The 19,210-nt window shown below is 44.9% G+C and overlaps 1 protein-coding gene across 1 annotated transcript in view; it reads right to left on the bottom strand.

Moving 5' to 3' along the window:
• Positions 1–19,210, bottom strand: part of HEBP1 (heme binding protein 1) — a 161,572-nt gene that overhangs the window by 68,199 nt on the left and 74,163 nt on the right. The window contains exon 2 of the mRNA XM_068240228.1: positions 6,336–6,474. Coding sequence (XP_068096329.1) covers positions 6,336–6,474 — 139 coding nt within the window. The remainder of the gene's footprint in view (positions 1–6,335; positions 6,475–19,210) is intronic.

Genomic DNA, 19,210 nt, shown 5'->3' with positions numbered 1-19,210 from the left:
GAAGTCTCAGAATTTCAGTCCTGTTTAGTGAGTGTTCCTGAAATCCTGCCTTGTATCTTGGAAAATTCTAGTTCTCTGTCCAGTGTGGCAGAGGTTCCAGAGTCCTCTTCCTGTCCAGTAAGTTCCTCAGTCTTGCCCAGTTCAATGGGGGTTGCTGCAATACTGACTCGTTTGGCAGCTCTTTTGGAGCTCCAATCCAGTGTAGTTGGCGATGAATCTCTGTGCAGTTCAGAGAAAGTTGTGGAGTTTATCTAGTTCAGTGCATACATCAGAAGATGTGTCCTGTCCTGTTAATGCCCCTGAACATGACTTGTTCATAACCTTGGTGGAATCAGTGACACCTAAGTCTGATTCTGCATTCTTTAGTGAGAGTCCAGTAACTGTAAAGTCTAATCATGATGATTTTCTGCCCAGTCCTGGTTTCGGTCCTATCGTGACTGACTCTGAGTTCCACAGTTCATTGACATGTCCAGAAGTTTCTCTTGTACCAGTGTGCCCAGATGTGCTCTGTGTGCCAGAATGCCCAAGTGTGTCAGCGTACTCAGATGCTTCCTTAGTGATGACATGTTCTGATATTGCCAGTCTGCCTGCATGCCCAGAGATAGTTCTGGTCCCTGAAAGCCCTGATCTCAATGTTTGTCCTTGTAACCCTGACTCTGGAATTGCCCTAGGTTCCATATGGGTTCTTGATAGTTCTCCATGTGAGCCTAAAGGGCGTTCTAACCTCTTGTGATCTCCATGGAGCTTCAAAGTGTTTTGGGAGATTTCTGAGGGAACTTGTCCTGGTGCCTTGGACTGGTTCGACAGTGGGTACTGTGTTGGAAAGGACATTGCATTAAAAGGTTTGGCATTTTTGGACAGTCCATCGAAGGTGGTGGGTGTCACTCAGAGAGTTTCGGGGAGCTTTTTCCTGAAAATCACAGTTTCGATGGGTATCACACTGGGGCTTGTAGTACTGATGGGCATGGTTCTGGAGGTTCTGGTTCCGATTGGTTCAGTCTTGGTATGGCTGATTCTGGAATTTGGTTTAGTCGGGCTGTCCCGACCTTCATGAGTTATCAGTCAGATCAGTTTGCTGGATTTTCTGCATCTGATTTTTTGGTTTGGGTAGTTCAGGAGAATTATGCCAGCTTCTATAGGCGTCTGGAAGCCACCTTTAAAGGAGGGGGGTACTGTCAGGATCTCTCCTGTAGCATATTCTGTCACTTGCAGTGGAGCTGCAACTGGGCAGTTCTGACTTATCTGCTTGCATTCGGTTGTGCATTCGCAATGAGTATAATTGTCATTTGCAATCGCTCTGCGGTTCAGGGCAGCCTAGGATGCTGTCATCATTCCACCTATTGCTTGCTGCAGCTGAGCTACGGCCGGATAGCCCTGGATTTCCTACATGCATGTTGTTACATAATACTGCATGTATTTCTTATGAAAGTCCTTTGCATTCACAGTCAGCTAGCAGATCAGACCAGCTCAGGATTGAGTGATTACCATTCAGCTGTGTGGGAATTTGCATGCCTGCACTCATTGGCTGAGGTCCACATAAAAGTCTGCCTCCCATTTAAGACCCGGCCCAACATAGCGGTCAGTACGCTGGTCTGCTGGGCACTTTGTCACTCTGTAATAGATCTGTTAATGTAGTTCAATGCGACCTTGTTACTTGTGTTTTAGCTAGTTTCTTGATAAATATATATGCAGACTTGCTAATATATATTTATCCGTTAGTTGAGCCATTTGTTATTTTTCTGTATTATTGTGTATTGCCTTTTTTTCCATGCCTGATAAACTCGCTGCATCCGCGGTGGGTCAGTGAAGTCCATTATCCTGATAGCTTGGATTCTGCCATCACCATATTGGTGACTGGTAGTATTCCTGCTACTCTAGTTTCTGGGAATGTAACTATAGGCTGCGGTTACTATTAGTTACGTTCTTTTCTGTAGTCTTGCCTGTGTGGATGCTTGCTGGTGACTGATTGTTAACCTGCTTGCTCTGCTTCTGTGGACGTGACTGTGAGCGGTGGTTGCTACTGGTTACGCTCCAATCTGTAGTCCTGTCTTGTATCTGTCTGAATGCTTGCTATTGCTAGGGCAGTGCTTAGTCTTGCTAGCATTCTGTCTGTTCGTTCTTTGTCTGGTTACTCAGACCATAGGCAGCGCAATATCGCATTGTGTCTTATTTGTAGCGATATCGGAAACCCAGAGCTGTAGTTGCTCTGGACAACCTGTGTAGCCTCTTCCATTCTCCAGCTGCTTAGCCTTGTTGAACTGGGTGGTCAGAAAGTATGGCCCCCAGCATTACAGTCACAGTTCCTACCCAACCAGACACAAGAGAAAGAAAAGCTGACCTATCTGTGGCCAGCTGTGTGATGAGTTCAACGCAGCAACATCCACACAGGGATCTCAGACCTCCACCTTATCCACCTGTAGTGGCAGCAGGCCGCGGTCATCTACCGTTGTTGGTAAGAGCAGAGGTGATTTTCTCGATGCTTGGAAAAATCTAGTACGATAATGTCAAACATCGGAAGTGCAGAGCCACAGCCATCAACAATGGCTGAAGCACATGGTGCACACTTACGTTAGTTCTTTTCTGGCTGCTGGTGGGAGTGGTTGCAGCTGCAGTTATGAGGAAGAGGCTTATCCTGACAGCATTGATGAATGAAGTTTTGGAGAAAAAAAAAAGCTTACCCCATAGAAAATAGCACCATTCATTGGTATGGTCAAATATATAATAATGCTTAAATATGAAATTTGCAGGTTTAATATATATCTGAATTAAACATTAAAAGCAATCACCAATGAAATGAATAACATAACCATCATAATATAGTAATAATTGACCAAATGACTGGCTATCAGAAATAGTTACACTGTGGAGGGTTCAGAATTGAGCATCCACACAGTTGAACCCGGGTTCAGGATAATAGGGCATACATTGTGTAATGGTGAATCCAAGGACTGAGAAGTGCAAGTGCTATTATCAAAATCACTGCAAAAAACAGTGTATATAAATCTATGTGCAATCAAAACATAGTTACATAGTTATTTTGGTTGAAAAAAGACATACGTCCATCGAGTTCAACCAGTATAAAGTACAACACCAGCCTGCTCCCTCACATATCCCTGTTGATCCAGAGGAAGGCGAAAAAACCCTTACAAGACATGGTACAATTAGCCTCTAAAGGGAAAAATTCCTTCCCGACTCCAGATGGCAATCAGATAAAATCCCTGGATCAACATCATTAGGCATTACCTAGTAATTGTAGCCATGGATGTCTTTCAATGAAAGGAAAGCATCTAAGCCCCCTTTAAATGCAGGTATAGAGTTTGCCATAACGACTTCCTGTGGCAATGCATTCCACATCTTAATCATTCTTACTGTAAAGAACCCTTTCCTAAATAAATGGCTAAAACGTTTTTCCTCCATGCGCAGATCATGTCCTCTAGTCCTTTGAGAAGGCCTAGGGACAAAAAGCTCATCCGCCCAGCTATTATATTGCCCTCTGGTGTATTTATACATGTTAATTAGATCCCCTCTAAGGCGTCTTTTCTCTAGACTAAATAAACCCAGTTTATCTAACCTTTCTTGGTAAGTGAGACCTTCCATCCCACGTATCAATTTTGTTGCTCGTCTCTGCACCTGCTCTAAAACTGCAATATCTTTTTTGTAATGTGGTGCCCAGAACTGAATTCCATATTCCAGATGTGGCCTTACTAGAGAGTTAAACAGGGGCAATATTATGCTAGCATCTCGAGTTTTTATTTCCCTTTTAATGCATCCCAAAATTTTGTTAGCCTTAGCTGCAGCTGCTTGGCATTGAGTACGATTATTTAACTTGTTGTCGATGAGTACTCCTAAGTCCTTCTCCAAGTTTGATGTCCCCAACTGTATCCCATTTATTTTGTATGGTGCTAGACCATTAGTACGTCCAAAATGCATGACTTTACATTTTTCAACATTGAATTTCATCTGCCATGTATGTGCCCATATAGCCATCCTATCCAGATCCTGTTGCAATATGACACTATCTTCCTGAGAGTTGATGATTCTGCACAATTTTGTATCATCTGCAAAAATAGCAACATTGCTCACTACTGCATCTACTAGGACATTAATAAATAAATTGAAGAGCACTGGACCCAGAACAGACCCCTGTGGTACCCCACTGCTAACATTTTGAGTACGATCCATTGACCACAACTCTTTGTTTTCTGTCCATTAGCCAGTTTCCTATCCATGCACACAGACTCTTCCCCAGTCCATGCATCCTCAACTTTTGCACCAGACTGTTGTGGGGAACAGTGTCAAAGGCCTTTGCAAAGTCCAAGTATATCACATCTACAGCATTCCCAATATCCATATTAGCATTCACTACCTCATAAAAGCTGAGCATGTTAGTCAAACAGGACCTGTCTTTAGTAAACCCATGTTGATGCTGAGAAATAAGATTATTTTCTAGTATGAAGTCATGTATAGTATCTCTTAGTAACCCCTCAAATAGTTTGCATACAACTAATGTTAAGCTTAAAGAGAACCAGAGACGAAGCACCCTCATGTATTTTATTACATTTATCAGTGGGAACATGACAGTAAACACCTACCCTGCTTTTAGTTTAATTCTTCTCAGTCTAATCTATCTGTTATCAACTGTGATAAGAATCCATCGACTATTCAGTCGAGGTTTGACCTGGAATCATTATAGCTGAGTCACTCTTCTGTGGAGTCTTTTCAAGCCCAAGCCTTTCCCCTCCTGGCTCAAATTTCATGCTTTACATACTGAGAGCTGTGATGACATGGGAGGGGCTGCTGCTGCAGGAAAAATCTCTGTCTAACAGACAAGTGTGGCTGTGTGATCTGTGTGCTCTGTCTGTGCAGTCTGTCATAATTATCTACTGTATGCAGTTTCATTACTATGAGAGACACTTCCTACAGGCAGCCACAAAGCATACCAGAATATGAAGTTGAAAGCACACAGATGAAAGCCTACAGCAGCCCTGCTTGTCTATAGTCTCATATAGCCTAGACAGCACATCCAGAACACCTCATAACCTGGAAGGAGAAGGAATATGAGCCGGCGGCCATATTGGATATTTCCTGGAGCAATAATGGATAAAAAGCACTCAAAAAGGCCCCCTAGAGTGGCGAAATTATCGGGTAGAGCATTTATTCTTTACAAGCTATCAACTGATATGTTTATTTTGTGTGAATCGTTCCATATCTGGTTCCCTTTAAAGGTCTATAATTTCCTGGATCTGATCTTTTGCCCTTCTTAAATAATGGGAAAACGTGGGCTGTACGCCAATCCACTGGGACTCTGCCAGTTGAAAGAGAGTCACAAAAGATAAGATAAAGGGGTTTATCTATAACTGAACTTAATTCCCTTAGGTCCCGAGGATGCATGCCATCCGGGCCAAGTGCCTTGTCTATTTTTAATTTATTTAGTCTTGCCTTCACTCCTTCCTGCGTTAAGTATTTAATATTACAGTTAGAAGATTGAGACTCTTCTGCCTCTGTAATTTTCAACAGTGCTGTTTCTTTTGTGAAGACAGAAGCAAAGAAAGCATTTAATAACTCTGCCTTACCTTGGTCATGCACCATTGAGTTCCCACCCTCATCCTTTAGGAGTCCTATACAGTCAACCTTTCTTTTTTTAGAGTTGATGTACTTGTAAAACTTTTTTGGGTTAGATTTGATATCACTAGCGATTTGTTTTTCAGCTTCAATCTTTGCCTGCCTAATTTCTTTTTTACAATTTTTATTGCACTCTTTATAATTGCTCAGTGCAGCCTCGGCCCCCTCCTGTTTTAAGACCTTATAGGCATTCTTTTTCTTCTTCATTTTATCTTTAACCTTTCTATTCATCCATAGAACCATCATGAAAACCATATTCAAAGAAGAAGTCAAGTACTGAGATGCAATCCTAGAAATTTTTACAAGACTGCTAGACATGTTTTCGCGCATCCCTACTGACAGAGTTTTAGGCCCTGTTTCCAATTGTGCGCAGGCATTCATCTTGCAAGACACGATGCTGGCACAGCTTCTTGTGTCTCACAGCCGAATCCCTCTAGCTATGCACAGCTATGGGATTCGGACAAGTTGTGTGATATTATGCTGCAGGGCCTCAGATTTTTCCTTGGCCACAAATTCGGATGCTCTGCATAGACTTCTATAGGCTGCCAAATTCCATTCCATTTCGTTCAAGTGGAATCTTAGCCTCAAGCAACACCAGAACTACTGCTAAAAATGAACAAAAAAAAATGAAATATGTCCAATCATGAATTGGGTAACTATAGCTTTCTTACAAAATGATTAAAACTAAAACCAAAGAGACAAAACTAATTCACCTTTTACATTTGAGCCTCCTACATACTTTAACAGCTTCAAGACACATTCTTTTGTTGCTTCATCAAATTCTTTTCCAGCTAATTCCACTGAGGCAAATTTGCCTCCCTCATATGATCTTTCTTCAATGTTTAGTCCATCCTTGAAGCAGATGAAATCAGAGATAAAAATTAGTAGATAATGAGACAGCAATTTGACACATAAAGCTTACCTTGTAGAACCTTTGCCAAGACTACAGTATATTCATGTTGTTTCCAGGGCTGGTTCTAGACTTTTTGCTGCCTGAGGCAAACTTGTGAGGATGCGGCTAACCACCCCACAATTTGGAATGATCGCACAGCACCCAACAATTTTCACCGCACATTGCGACCAAGATAAAAACACCCTCAGTATAGGTAGGTAGTTAGCCAGGTATAAGTTCCCCCTGTATAGGTTAGCCAGCTATAGTTTCCCCCAGTCTAGGTAGCCAGTATAGTTGCCCCAGTATAGGTAGCTAGTATAGTTTCCCCCAGTACAGGTAGCTAGTATAGTTTCCCCTAGTATAAATAGTATAGTTGCCCCAGTACAGGTAGCTAGCATAGTTGCCCCCAGTATATGTAGTATAGTTGCCCCAGTATAGGTAGCTAGTATAGTTGCCCCATTATAGGTAGCCAGTATAGGTACCTAGTATAGTTGCCCCCAGTATAGGTAGTATAGTTGCCCCAGTAAAGGTAGCTAGTATATGTGGTGATATATTGGGGTGCTGATGCTGTTAAGGAATACAGTAAAATACTTTCATTTTTCTATCTGCTGTATATTTTGTCTGAGGTGTAGGTATGTCAGCCAGTCTGGCTTTTGGAAGGTGTCACCTGGATAATGTCTGTATGTAGATTAAATTTGCTTTCAGGGCAGAGATCAAGGGAACTGCCATTGTCTTAACTTAATAGACCAGTCACCTTCAATAAGCAATTGTCACCTGGACTGGCTGCAGTATGCTTTGAAGCAAGATCACAGCAGCCTGAGCCAGGACTTCACAAAGGACATCCTGCTGCAATGTGAAAGCCTTAATCAAGTTTTCACCTGGAGTTGAAAAGCCCCACTTCACAATCTGTTGATGTATAGACTTTTACCTGGAAATGGAATTATGTCTGAGATTTAATTAAAAACTAGTTCCTGGGGGCTGGACATTAAATGCCCCAGGGGACACTTCAGACTATTTAAGGTGGTCCAGAACAGTCACAGCTATCTTCTCTCGAGAGTAGCTCATTGCTAGAGATGATCCCGAGGAAATCGGTAAATCCGCGTCTCTCCACGGTTGGACATTTGCGATGGTAAAAGTTCACTTTAGTTTATTCCATTTTTATTTTCGGCAACTTGTCTTGTGTGTATTTTTGAAACTTTTATCTTGTAACATTTTTACTATGTTTTTTTTGTAATCTTTTGTATATATTCTGTTCTGCATTGTTCCACTTTTTTCCCTGGAATATTAAATTATTATTTAATAAGCCTGACTTCTGCTGTACTAAACTAACACTCATAGCCTAGAAGAGACTGAAGTGTAACCGTGTATAAGTTCATGCCTAATTGTACGCTTGAGAGCAACACTACCGTATGAGATTGTAATTGCATTGTGTGAATGGGACACTTCTGCGCTCGACAGCCGAGTGGGAAGTCTAACATTATCGTTCGGAACGACTGTTAGTGGTTTTTCTTCATTACAGTGTAAGATTGCAACTGTGTGTGTGTGCGTGGCGTTCTCGTATTCGGCCTAAGCGCAAAGCTGACCCAAATACGAAAACGCGGAGCACGTGTTGAGCACTCGACAGCTGAGTGAACGTGTCTAGCAACGGCTAGTGGTGGCAGTGTGAAGTATTTGAGGGGTCCCAGCCTTGTTTTTAGCTTAAATAAGGCTGTTCCCCGCTTGATCAGGTCAAACCCGGAGTCGGGAACCGTATACGCAGGCGTGCCGCGGGCCGGTTCCTGACAGTATAGTTGCCCCCAATACAGGTAGTATAGTTGCCCTAGTATAGGTAGTTAGTATAGTTGTCCCAGTATAGGTAGCAGGTATAGGTAGCTAGTATAGTTGCCCCTAGTATAGATTTGCCAGGTAGCCAGCCTGCACCCCCTCCCTTTCCTACGGCCACTGCTTTTCTTGTCTTCTGAGCCAGCAGCCTTTTCCTCGAGGATAGTGCCCCTCACCTCTGTCATAGTCCTTAGATCAGCGGCTACCCACTGCGCCTGAGCTGGTGGGTTGCCATGGGCCATGGGCAACCACTTGCGGAGGGGTAACACTACCAAAGAAGCTGAAATAAATTATGATGTTGGGGAATAAGAACTTCTGGCCATCAAGGCCACTTTAGAAGAATGGCACTATTTGAGGGAGCTCAAAATCATGTAACAATATTTACTGACCATAAGAATTTGGAGTATCTGTGCACTGCATAGAGACTGAGACCCCGTCAAGCCAGATGGGCTCATATTTTACAGGTTTGACTTCCATATCTCCTTATCAACCTGCTTCAAAAAAAATACAAACCCGATGTATTATCGTGGATGTTTGATGAAACATTTTCTAACGATTCAGTCTGAGATATTCTCTCCAATGAAGGCAGCATCAGGAAAATTGCCTCCTAACATTACACCAGGATTGCATTATCAAAATGGTTTCTTCAGGGCTACCAAAATACTGGAGTTGATCAGAGGAAAGTTCTGGTGGCCTGAAGGGACGAGAGATTGTGGCCAGTACAGTGCTGGCCAAAACTTTTGAGACTGTGTGAGGATCCGCTCGGCTGCCTGCGCAGGCAGGCAGCTTTTTGACCACTGTTCAGGTCTGCATTCTGCAGGTCTCTGGAAGAGAGACCTTTTGTCAATTTTGCAGCTTGCTGCTGAGGAATTTGCATATGTTTGTCATGCAGATTGCCTAGCCACATCCTTTGTAGGCTTGCTCTATACAGTATATACCATGTGATATCACAGACCTGGGCTGGTCATAAGGGTTAGTCCTGTGAAACACTCCTGGAGTGACAGCCTTGCTCATTGTTTGAAGATTAGCTTAGAGTAATTCCTGGGACTGCACTAGGCAGGTTCCCTAGTGCAGTTAGGATTGCATATCTGTTTTGTTTGTCTGTTGCGATTGTCCTGTCCCAGCGGTGGTCGACAGGAGATCGTTTTGATCTTTGTTCTTGGAGTATAGCTGGAGCAGCGGTTGCTACCAGCTATCTCATCTGCCTGTCTAGCTTGGATCGCACTCGCCTTGCGCTAGTGCTGTGGATCCTTCTGATCTGTCTTGCTTGGATCACACTCGCCTTGCGCTAGTGCTGTGGATCCTTCTGTTCTGTCTTCCTGGATCGCACTAGCCTCTTGCGCTAGTGCTGTGGATCCTATCTCTCACGTATTCCTGTTTTTGTGTATGTGTCTTGTCTGCTACGAATGCTTGCTGGAGGCTCGGTGAGGTAACCGTTAAGCAAGCGCTCGCGTCCTCTGTTTCATGTTTGTCTGTCGGTGGTTAGTTAGGCGTGCTTGTCTCTGTTGTGCTTAACACGCGGAGACAGCGCATAAATGCGTGCACTGTTGCGAATGAGTGCGGTGTTCGCGTTTAGTTAGCGTTTGTTATTTTCCTTATCTCCTCATTGTATTATTTGCTGTGCCTTTGCTACTCTCGTGCTCTACCTTGCTGTAGCCTTGTGTCACCTCTGGCAATCGCCTCTCTTGCGATTGCGTTCCTACTTCATATCTGCTGTTGTGTATGCACCGTCGCGGGTTGGCGACTAGTTTGGTGCACACACATACAATCTGTCCCTGTGCTCATTCTCTTCCGCAATCGCTTCTCTTGCGATTGCGTTCTCACTTGGTTTCTTCTGTTGTGTGTTCACCGTCGCAGGTTGGCGGCTAGATTGGTGGACATACATACATTCCTCATTTGTGCTTATTCGGTCTTGTGTCGCTGTTAGCAACCGCCATCTCCAGCGATTGCCTTCTCACTTTATCTTCCTGGTTGTGTGTTCATTGTTGCAGGGTGGCGACTAGTTTGGTGAACACACATACCCTCTGTCGCTTTGATCTCTCTCTTTCAGGGCTATCTTGATCTTCTTCCTTTCGTGCAATTCCTGTCTTGCATCTGTGGCAGGGCAGAGGAGCTGTTCCTCTGCACTCCCCAGCTCCACCTGCCGACAGGAATTTCCCTCTACAGGTGCATTGCACCTTTTGCTGGGTTCCCTCAAATTATACGCTTGTGGAGGATTTCCGCAGTGTCAGCGCACGTCTTGTGCGCTGATCACGGAGAAAATTCCACAATCGTTACAGACTGTCAAAAATATTGGAAACTAGAAAAGTTTTTATAATAGCAATTTGCATATACTCCAGAATGTTATGAAGAGTGTTCAGATGAATTGCATAGTCCTTCTTTGCCATTAAAATGAACTCCCAAAAAACCTTTCCACTGCATTTCATTGCTGTCATTCACCACCTTAGCGGTATGGACGAGCTCAGCTCGTCCATTACCGCCAGAGGGTGCCGCTCAGGCCCTGCTAGGCCGATTTTGATAAAATAAAAAGCAGCACACGCAGCCGGCACTTTGCCAGCCGCGTGTGCTGCCTGATCGCCGCTGCTCTGCGGCGATCCACCGCGAGCAGCGGCGAAAGAGGGTCCCCCCAGCCGCCCGAGCCCTGCGCAGCCGGAACAAATAGTTCCGGCCAGCGCTAAGGGCTGGATCGGAGGCGGCTGACGTCAGGACGTCGGCTGACGTCCATGACGTCACTCCGCTCGTCGCCATGGCGACGAGGAAAGCCAAACAAGGAAGGCTGCTCATTGCAGCCTTCCTTGTTACTTATGCTTGCCGGAGGCGATCAGAAGAACGCCTCCGGAGCGCCCTCTAGTGGGCTTTCATGCAGCCAACTTTCAGTTGGCTGCATGAAATAGTTTTTTTTAATTAAAAAAAAACCCTCCCGCAGCCGCCCTGGCGATCTCAATAGAACGCCAGGGTGGTTAAAGGACCTGCTGAGTTCATTTCAGTAATCGTCTTGTTAACTCAGGTGAGAATGTTGACGAGCACAAGGCTGGAGATCATTATGTCAGGCTGATTGGGTTAGAATGGCTGATTTGACATGTTAAAAGGAGGGTGATGCTTGTAATCATTGATCTTCCATTGTTAACCATGATGATCAGCAATGAAACGCATGCAGCCATCATTGCGTTGCATAAAAATTGCTTCACAGGCAAGGATATTGTGGCTACTAAGATTGCACCTAAATAAACAATGTATAGGATCATCAAGAACTTCAAGGAAAAAGGTTAAATTCTTGTTAAGAAGGCTCCAAGGCGTCCAAGAAAGTCCAGCAAGCGCCGGGATTGCCTTCTAAAGAGGATTCAGCTGTGGGATCGGAGTGCAACCAGTGCAGAGGTTGCTCAGGAATGGCAGCAGGCAGGTGTGAGCGCATCTGCACGCACAGTGAGGCACGCACAGTGAGGCAAAGACTTTTGGAAGATTGCCTGGTGTGAAGAAGGGCAGCAAAGAAGCCACTTCTCTACCAAAAAAGGGGACAGATTGATCTTTTGCAGAAAGTGTGGTGAATAGACTGCTGAGGACTGGGGCAAAGTCATATTCTCCGATGAAGCCCCTTTCCGATTGTTTGAGGCATCTGGAAAAAGGCTTGTCAGGAGAAAAGGTGAGCACTAGCATCAGTCCTGTGTCATGCCAACAGTAAAGCATCTTGAGACCATTCATGTGTGGGGTTGCTTCTCATGCAAGGGAGTGGGCTCACTCACAATTTTGCCCAAAAACACAGCCATGAATAAGAAATGGTACCAAAACACTCTCCAACAGCAACTTCTTCCAACAACAGTTTGGTGAAGAACAATGCATTTTCCAGCACGATGGAGCACCGTGTCATAGGGTAAAAGTGATAACTAAGTGGCTCGGGGACCAAAACGTTGACATTTTGGGTCCATGGCCTGGAAACTCCCCAGATCTTAAGCCCATTGTGAACTTGTGGTCATTCCTCAAGAGGTGGGTGGACAAACAAAAAACAACTAATTCTGAGAAACTCAAAGAAGTAATTATGAAAGAATGGGTTGCTATCAGTCAGGATTTGGCCCAGAAGTTAATTGAGAGCAAGCCCAGTCGAATTGTAGAGGTCCTGAAAAAGAAGGGCCAACACTGCAAATACTGACTCTGCATAAATCTCATGTAATTGTCAATAAAAGCCTTTGAAACGTATGAAGTGCTTATAATTATATTTCAGTACATCACATAAAAAACTGAAACAAAGAACTAAAAGCAATTTAGCAGCAAACTTTGTGAAAACTCATATTTTTTGAGTCTCAAAACTTTTGGCTAAGACAGTATGTTTCATCTTGTAATATTTGTGCCTGCTCTAAGTCACTCTGGACAAGGCTCTCAAGACTTTTGTCTCCTTTGCCCATCCTTTCTCTACAAAGGGTCATAAATGCCGCAGAAAAGATTATTGGTACTCCCTTACCACCACTGGACCTCCTCTACGAATCCAGGATGAGAACCCGGGCAAACAGGATCACGAACGATCCTCGCCACCCCGGCAGTCATTTCTTCAACCGCATGCGCTCAGGCCGCCGCTACAGATCTATTCCCGCCAAAACCTCCAGGCACAGGAACTCCTTCTACCCTTTAAGCAGTGCTCCTTCTTAACTCCAGCTGAACTCGTGCACAGCACACAGCGAAGCCCCCTAGGATGACTGTCACCTAGGCCAAATTAGCTTGTATAGTCTTATTTTATGTTTGCTCATTGCATGTTTGTTGTTTTTGTTTTGTTTTTTGCCCTACTATGGTCAATGACTGTCTCTTTGTAAATTTCTTCTCTCTTTATTTCCTCCCTGCACTATGCACTTGCATTATACTACATGCCGATGTGTACCACAAACAATTCCGGGTGCGGCAACCACCGCACTTGGCGAAATAAATATGATTCTGATTCTGATTATAGCCATTTTTTCAGCCTCATAGTCACTTTTGAGCACATTTTATAACTGGGTATTTAATTCACTCCCAGTGTTTGTTTCTCATGATTTTTTAGTTTAATTTTTCACCTTTTTATGCTTGTATGGACGTGCAGGCTTATATACGCATACACCTTCAAATTTTTATACACTTGTTCGCTTTAATATTTTTTGGAGCACCTCTATAATGTAACTTTTTTTTTGGTTCCTTAGTTACTTGGATATTTTCCACCTTTTTCACAAAAAATTTTTAGCACTTTTTTTCTTCATCCTTGTTCTGGGGCCCATATAATACATACCGCAATTTCATTTGTACTCATTTTTCAGATCAGTGGAATGATTATTGTCAGGATTAGGGAATTTTAGCATATTTTAATTGTTCTTAATGTCAGTCTGTTTACATAAATAAAGGTTTTTCTATTTTTGCAATCATGTTGCTCAACTTCATAATTTAGATACAGTTTGGGTATCTTTTCTTTTGTTTATATATTTCTATATGCCCAGTGTCGACGAGATACTTTTTTGCTCTGTCAGTGTTGTGTTGTACGCTACCTAAACATGCACCAGCGTGATATTATCAAGGTCCATAAACGATATCATGGAGGAATTGCGAGAGCAGATTCGGACACTTGCCGGTGTGGTTGGCCACCTCACCGAGCAAATAACCACTGAGCAAATGCAGATAACTCATTTATTCAACGCACTCGCTCAGATCAATATACCAGCGAATGTTAATGTTCAGCAATCTCCTCCACCGGCTCTTGCTAAAATGCCATTACCTGAGAAGTTTTCAGGTTCTCGTTCTGACTTTAGTAACTTCCGCAACCGGACAAACAAAGAGAACCAACCAATCCCTGGAGCAGTATCTCCGCTGTTTTGCATCAGACTGTCAGGAGTCATGGTTAGACTATTTACCGTTTGCTGAATTTGCATTCAACAACCTACCCAGTTCATCTACCAAATTGTCACCATTTTGGATTGTCACTGGTCAGAATCCCAAGTTTACCTGTTTCCCATCGTCTCCTTCTCCTCTTCCAGCTTTAGAGGAGTGGAGTACTCACATTCAACAGATTTGGCCTCAGGTGCAACAAAATTTACAGAATGCTGTGTCTCGACAGAAAAAAATATGCTGATGTCAGACGTTCACCTGAATTTTCCCCGGGGGATCTTGTATGGGTTTCCACCCGAAACATCCCTTTACGTCAACCATCTGTGAAATTGGGTCCTAGGTTTATTGGTCCTTATCCCATTCAGGAGAAGATTAACGATGTGGTTTACAGGGTGACATTACCTCAGTCTATCGGAGGAGTCAATTAATTTCATGTTTCTCTCCTAAAACCAGCAGCCAACACAATTTCCTCCTCAGCCCCTCCTCCGCCAATAGAGGTGGATGGTGAACCCGAATATGAAATTGAGAAAATGTTAGACTCCAGGAAAGTTTGTGGTTCTGTACAGTACTTGGTGGATTGGAAAGGGTATGGGCCAGAGGAAAGGTGTTGGGTTCCAGCCCGTCAGATCCATGCTGACCAGTTAATTCAGGATTTTCATCTGGAATTTCCTGATAAGCCTGGAGGAGAGTGTTCGGAGACCACTTCTCAAGGGTTGGGGTAATGTAATGCGCTTACCTTCCAGCAGCAGGTCCCGCGGCGCTTTCGGCCTGGTCCGGGCGAGCAGCAGGGCTTCTGCGCTGGAGTCTTCTGGCGGCATCCCTGGTGTCCGTCCGGCGGTGTCTTCTGACACGCGCATGCGTGATGCGACCTTTGGGTCGCATGCGAGTTCGAATGAGCCTTATAGGATGAGGATTTAGGATGACAGCAGGTGATGTCACTAGATGACATCACCAGATGGGAGTGGCTACTGGTTGAGTTCTTTTGGTATTTAAGGCCAGAGCATTCAGTTCTCGCTGACCTTGATACTAATCAGTTCGCTGGTTCTAGGTCTAGCTAGCTACTTTGAGCTACATTAATATATTGTGTAGACGCACAATATAGATGTACTCCAGTTAGTTAGTCTTTGTTATTTTCATATATTTTCTCGTAATATTATTGTAACCTCATATTGTATGTTTTCTGTGTACCGACTTCTCGCTTGCCTCCTGACCTTGCTCTTGTCTAGTCCTTCTGTACCGCTGCCATCTGATTTACGTTACCGACTCGGCCTGTCCCTGACTCTGTTACCGCCTGATCCTTGCAATACGACTGACATCTGATTCACGTGTATGACCCTGCTTGAATATTTGACTACGATTTAGCTTAACTACTTTGTACCTAGATATCTCTGACCTGTACTTGACCTCAGCCAGATTTTGGCTACGCTTTGTACTATTGTTGTATTTACCTGTACGCACCAGCGTGATACCTCAAAAGTGAATGAGCTGATCTTCCTCTCCATTGTTAACTACCAATGGCGTAGCTAGGGTATTTGACACCCGGTGCTGATTATTTACAGACACCTACCCTCCCCAAAAAGGAATCTGGAAAACTGTATACTCACCTTCAGTAGTTTTCCTTTCCTGGTGGTTCTCTAGTACGAGCCGACAGCATAGGGTGGGCCCATATGCTGACATGGAGAAACACCAGGAAAGGAAAACCACTGAAGGTGAGTATACAGTTTTCCAGATTCCCTGGTGTTTTCTATGTCAGCATACTATTGGGCAATAACTAGACAAGACAAGGGATGGGTATGCTGGCACACAATTTAATAGAAGACTTCAAACATAAATGATCATAAAGCAGAAGAAACCACAGAGGAAATCACTTTCTTTCCAAACTGAACAGCAGATAAAGCTGCTGGTTCCACTGAATGTTTTATAAATGTATGACCTGAGCAGGGTTGGACTGGGTCACTAAGGGCCCACCAGGAAAGTTTCAGCCTAGGGCCTGCCCCTCTGCCACCCCCCCCCCCACACACACACACCCGCGAGCGTGGCACGGGATCGCGCCCCCCCCCCCACCATTTTGAGCTCACTCACGCATGTACTACAGAAATTTTACACTATATAAATACAAATTTTGCACTATATAAATACATCAGTTGTTAGAAGTCATTAGATTATGGTAGGGAATACATTGTGAGTACTTCTGAGGACCGCAACATACACAAATTAATTAGCGGTGCTATTGACAGAGAGTGGGTCTGACCAGATAAACTTTAGATAAAATAATCAAGTAGTTACATGCCTCATAATAATTAATGAAGTCAAATGCCGCTAAATAAAAATATTAAAGAGAACCTGTAACAAAAAAACTTCCCCTGGGGGGTACACACCTTGGGAGGGGGGAGCCTCAGGGTCCCAATGAGGCTTCCCCCTCCCCTTTAGCTGCAGGCAGTCCAGCGCTGGCTCACCTGAAGTGTCCATAATCCTCCCTCAACAAACGCTGATTTATTTACTGTTCCTGGCTCCAGCGGGGGCGCGGTTGCAACTCTCCGCACGGAGATAGGCAAAAATTACCGATCTCCGTCAGGTCCGCTCTACTGCGCAGGTGCAGGAGACTTGCGCCTGCGCAGTAGAGCGGCCCGACAACGATCGGCTATTTCCCCCATCTCCGAGCGAAGAGCCGATACTGTGCCTGCGCTGGAGCCGAGGTGAGTACCCCCCCAGGGGAGGTTTTTTTTTGTTACAGGTTTACTTTAAGTAGTCACACACCTCCAGTTAAAATAATTAAATAGCCAGTTGCTTTACAATGAACAAAATAAATAGCCAGGTGCATACAAAATAATAATAATAATTCAGTAGCCAAATGGACCATGTATACATAAATTAAGTAGCATGCCGTCGAATAATTAATCAAGTAATCACATGCCATCAGATAATCAAGCAGTCTCATGCCATCAGATAATTCATCAAGTCGTCGCATGCCATCAGATAATTCATCAAGTAGTCTGATGCCGTTAGATAATTCATCAAGCAGTCTCATGCCATCAGATAATTCATCAAGTCGTTGCATGCCATTAGATAATTCATCAAGCAGTCTCATGCCATCAGATAATTCATCAAATCGTCGCATACCAACAGATAATTCATCAAGTAGTCTCATGCCATCAGATAATTCATCAAGCAGTCTCATGCCATCAGATAATACATCAAGTCGTCGCATGCCATCAGATAATTCATCAAGTAGTCTCATGCCATCAGATAATTCATAAAGTAGTCACATGCCATCAGATAATTCATCAATTGCTGCCCAATAAAAATAAAGTTGTAACAGTCAACCAGATAAAATAATTAAGTAGCCAGGTGACTCTCAATAAACAAATTACATAGACGGATGCCTCAAGATAAAACAATTTAGTAGCAAAGTCCACCCTGGATACATAAATTAAACAGCCATGTTCACCAAATAAAAGAATAAGATAGCTATGTGCCTATAGGTATCAGTAGTAGATAGAAAAATGTGCCCCTAGATATTAGGTAGCCAGAGCGGACCCCCAATTGCTGGCTGGGTGCAGGGTGCTTGCTGGGTGCTAGTTAGGGCAGTGTGCAGGCTGGTGGCTGGATGCAGGGACAGGGTGCAGGTTAGGGCAGTGTGCAGGATGGTTGCAGGGACAGGGTGCAGGTTAGGGAAGTGGGCAGGATGAGTGCAGGGACAGGGTGCTGGTTAGGGCAGTTTGCAGGATGGGTGCAGGGACAGGGTGCTGGTTAGGTCAGTGTGCAGGCTGGTGGCTGTGTGCAGGAACAGGGTGCTGTTTAGGGCAGTGTGCAGGCTGGTGGCTGGGTGCAGGGACAGGGTGCTGGTTAGGGCCGTGTGCAGGCTGGTGGCTGGGTGCAGGGACAGGGTGCTGGGGCAAGGTGCGGTGCTGGGACAGGGTGCAGTGCAAAGATGGTGCAGTGCAGGGATAGTGTGCTGGGGCAGGGTGCAGGGACAGGGTGCAGTGCAGGGACAAGGTGCTGGGGCTGGGTGCATGCAGGGGCAGAGTGCAGTGCAGGGACAGAGTGCTAGTGCCGGTTCTGAGGCAGGGTGCAGTGCAGGGCATGGTGCAGTGCAGGGACAGGGTGCTGTGCTAGGGCAGGGTGCAGTGCAGGGACAGGGTGCTGTGCTGGGGCAGGGTGCAGTGCAGGTACTGGGGCAGTGTGCAGTGCAGGGGCAGGGTGCAGTGCTGGGGCAGAGTGCTGTACTGGGGCAGGGTGCTGTGCTGGGGCAGGGTGCTGTGCTGGGGCAGGGTGCAGTGCAGGTGCAGGGTGCTGTGCTGGGGCAGGGTGCTGTGCTGGGGCAGGGTACTGTGCTGGGGAAGGGTGCTGTGCTGGGGAAGGGTGCTGTGCTGGGGCAGGGTGCAGTTACAGACCTCAGATCTCGCGGCGACCGGTCCCCACAACCTGGCCCCGAATCTCTGTGCTGGGGCAGGGTGCAGTGCAGGGACAGGGTGCTGTGCTTGGGCAGCCCCAGTCTTATCAAAGACGTCCAGGAAATCATGATACACGGTTGGGATAAAGTCTTTTTTAGGAGAGCTCAAGCAGAACAGAGTGCCAGCCCGGGGGTAGCAATGACGTGCACAGTACTCAGAACGGAGGGAAACTTCCCCGGTTCTCCAATTAATCACTGGGTTGTGAGTTCTTAGCCAGGGCATGCCCAGGATGACTGGAAAAAGTGGAGAAGGAAGCAAATCAAAACAAAAATATTCCTGGTGTTCCTCCTGGATGGTTATTAGAAGCGGAAGAGTCTAAGAAGTGATAGGACCAGAGTTGATGGCAGATCCATTGTCCAATTGGATGGTCAGGGGCAGATGTTTCTGACGAGTAGGAAGCTGAAGTTGTTGGGCAAGCCGGACATCAATGAAGCAGGAACAGGCCCCAGAGTCTATAAATGCTTTTATCTTAATGATCTTTCCTTGGAGGCCCTGCAACGAGAGGGTAAGTGGTATATGAGAGGAAGTCGGAGTAATTGTAATGTGATCAATGAAACTTGGAGATAAAGGCTCACCCGTAGGTCTA

The sequence above is a fragment of the Hyperolius riggenbachi genome, chromosome 6 (assembly GCF_040937935.1).
Source record: "Hyperolius riggenbachi isolate aHypRig1 chromosome 6, aHypRig1.pri, whole genome shotgun sequence".
Classification (NCBI taxonomy): domain Eukaryota; kingdom Metazoa; phylum Chordata; class Amphibia; order Anura; family Hyperoliidae; genus Hyperolius; species Hyperolius riggenbachi.
This window is presented reverse-complemented; position numbering and strand designations above follow the sequence as displayed.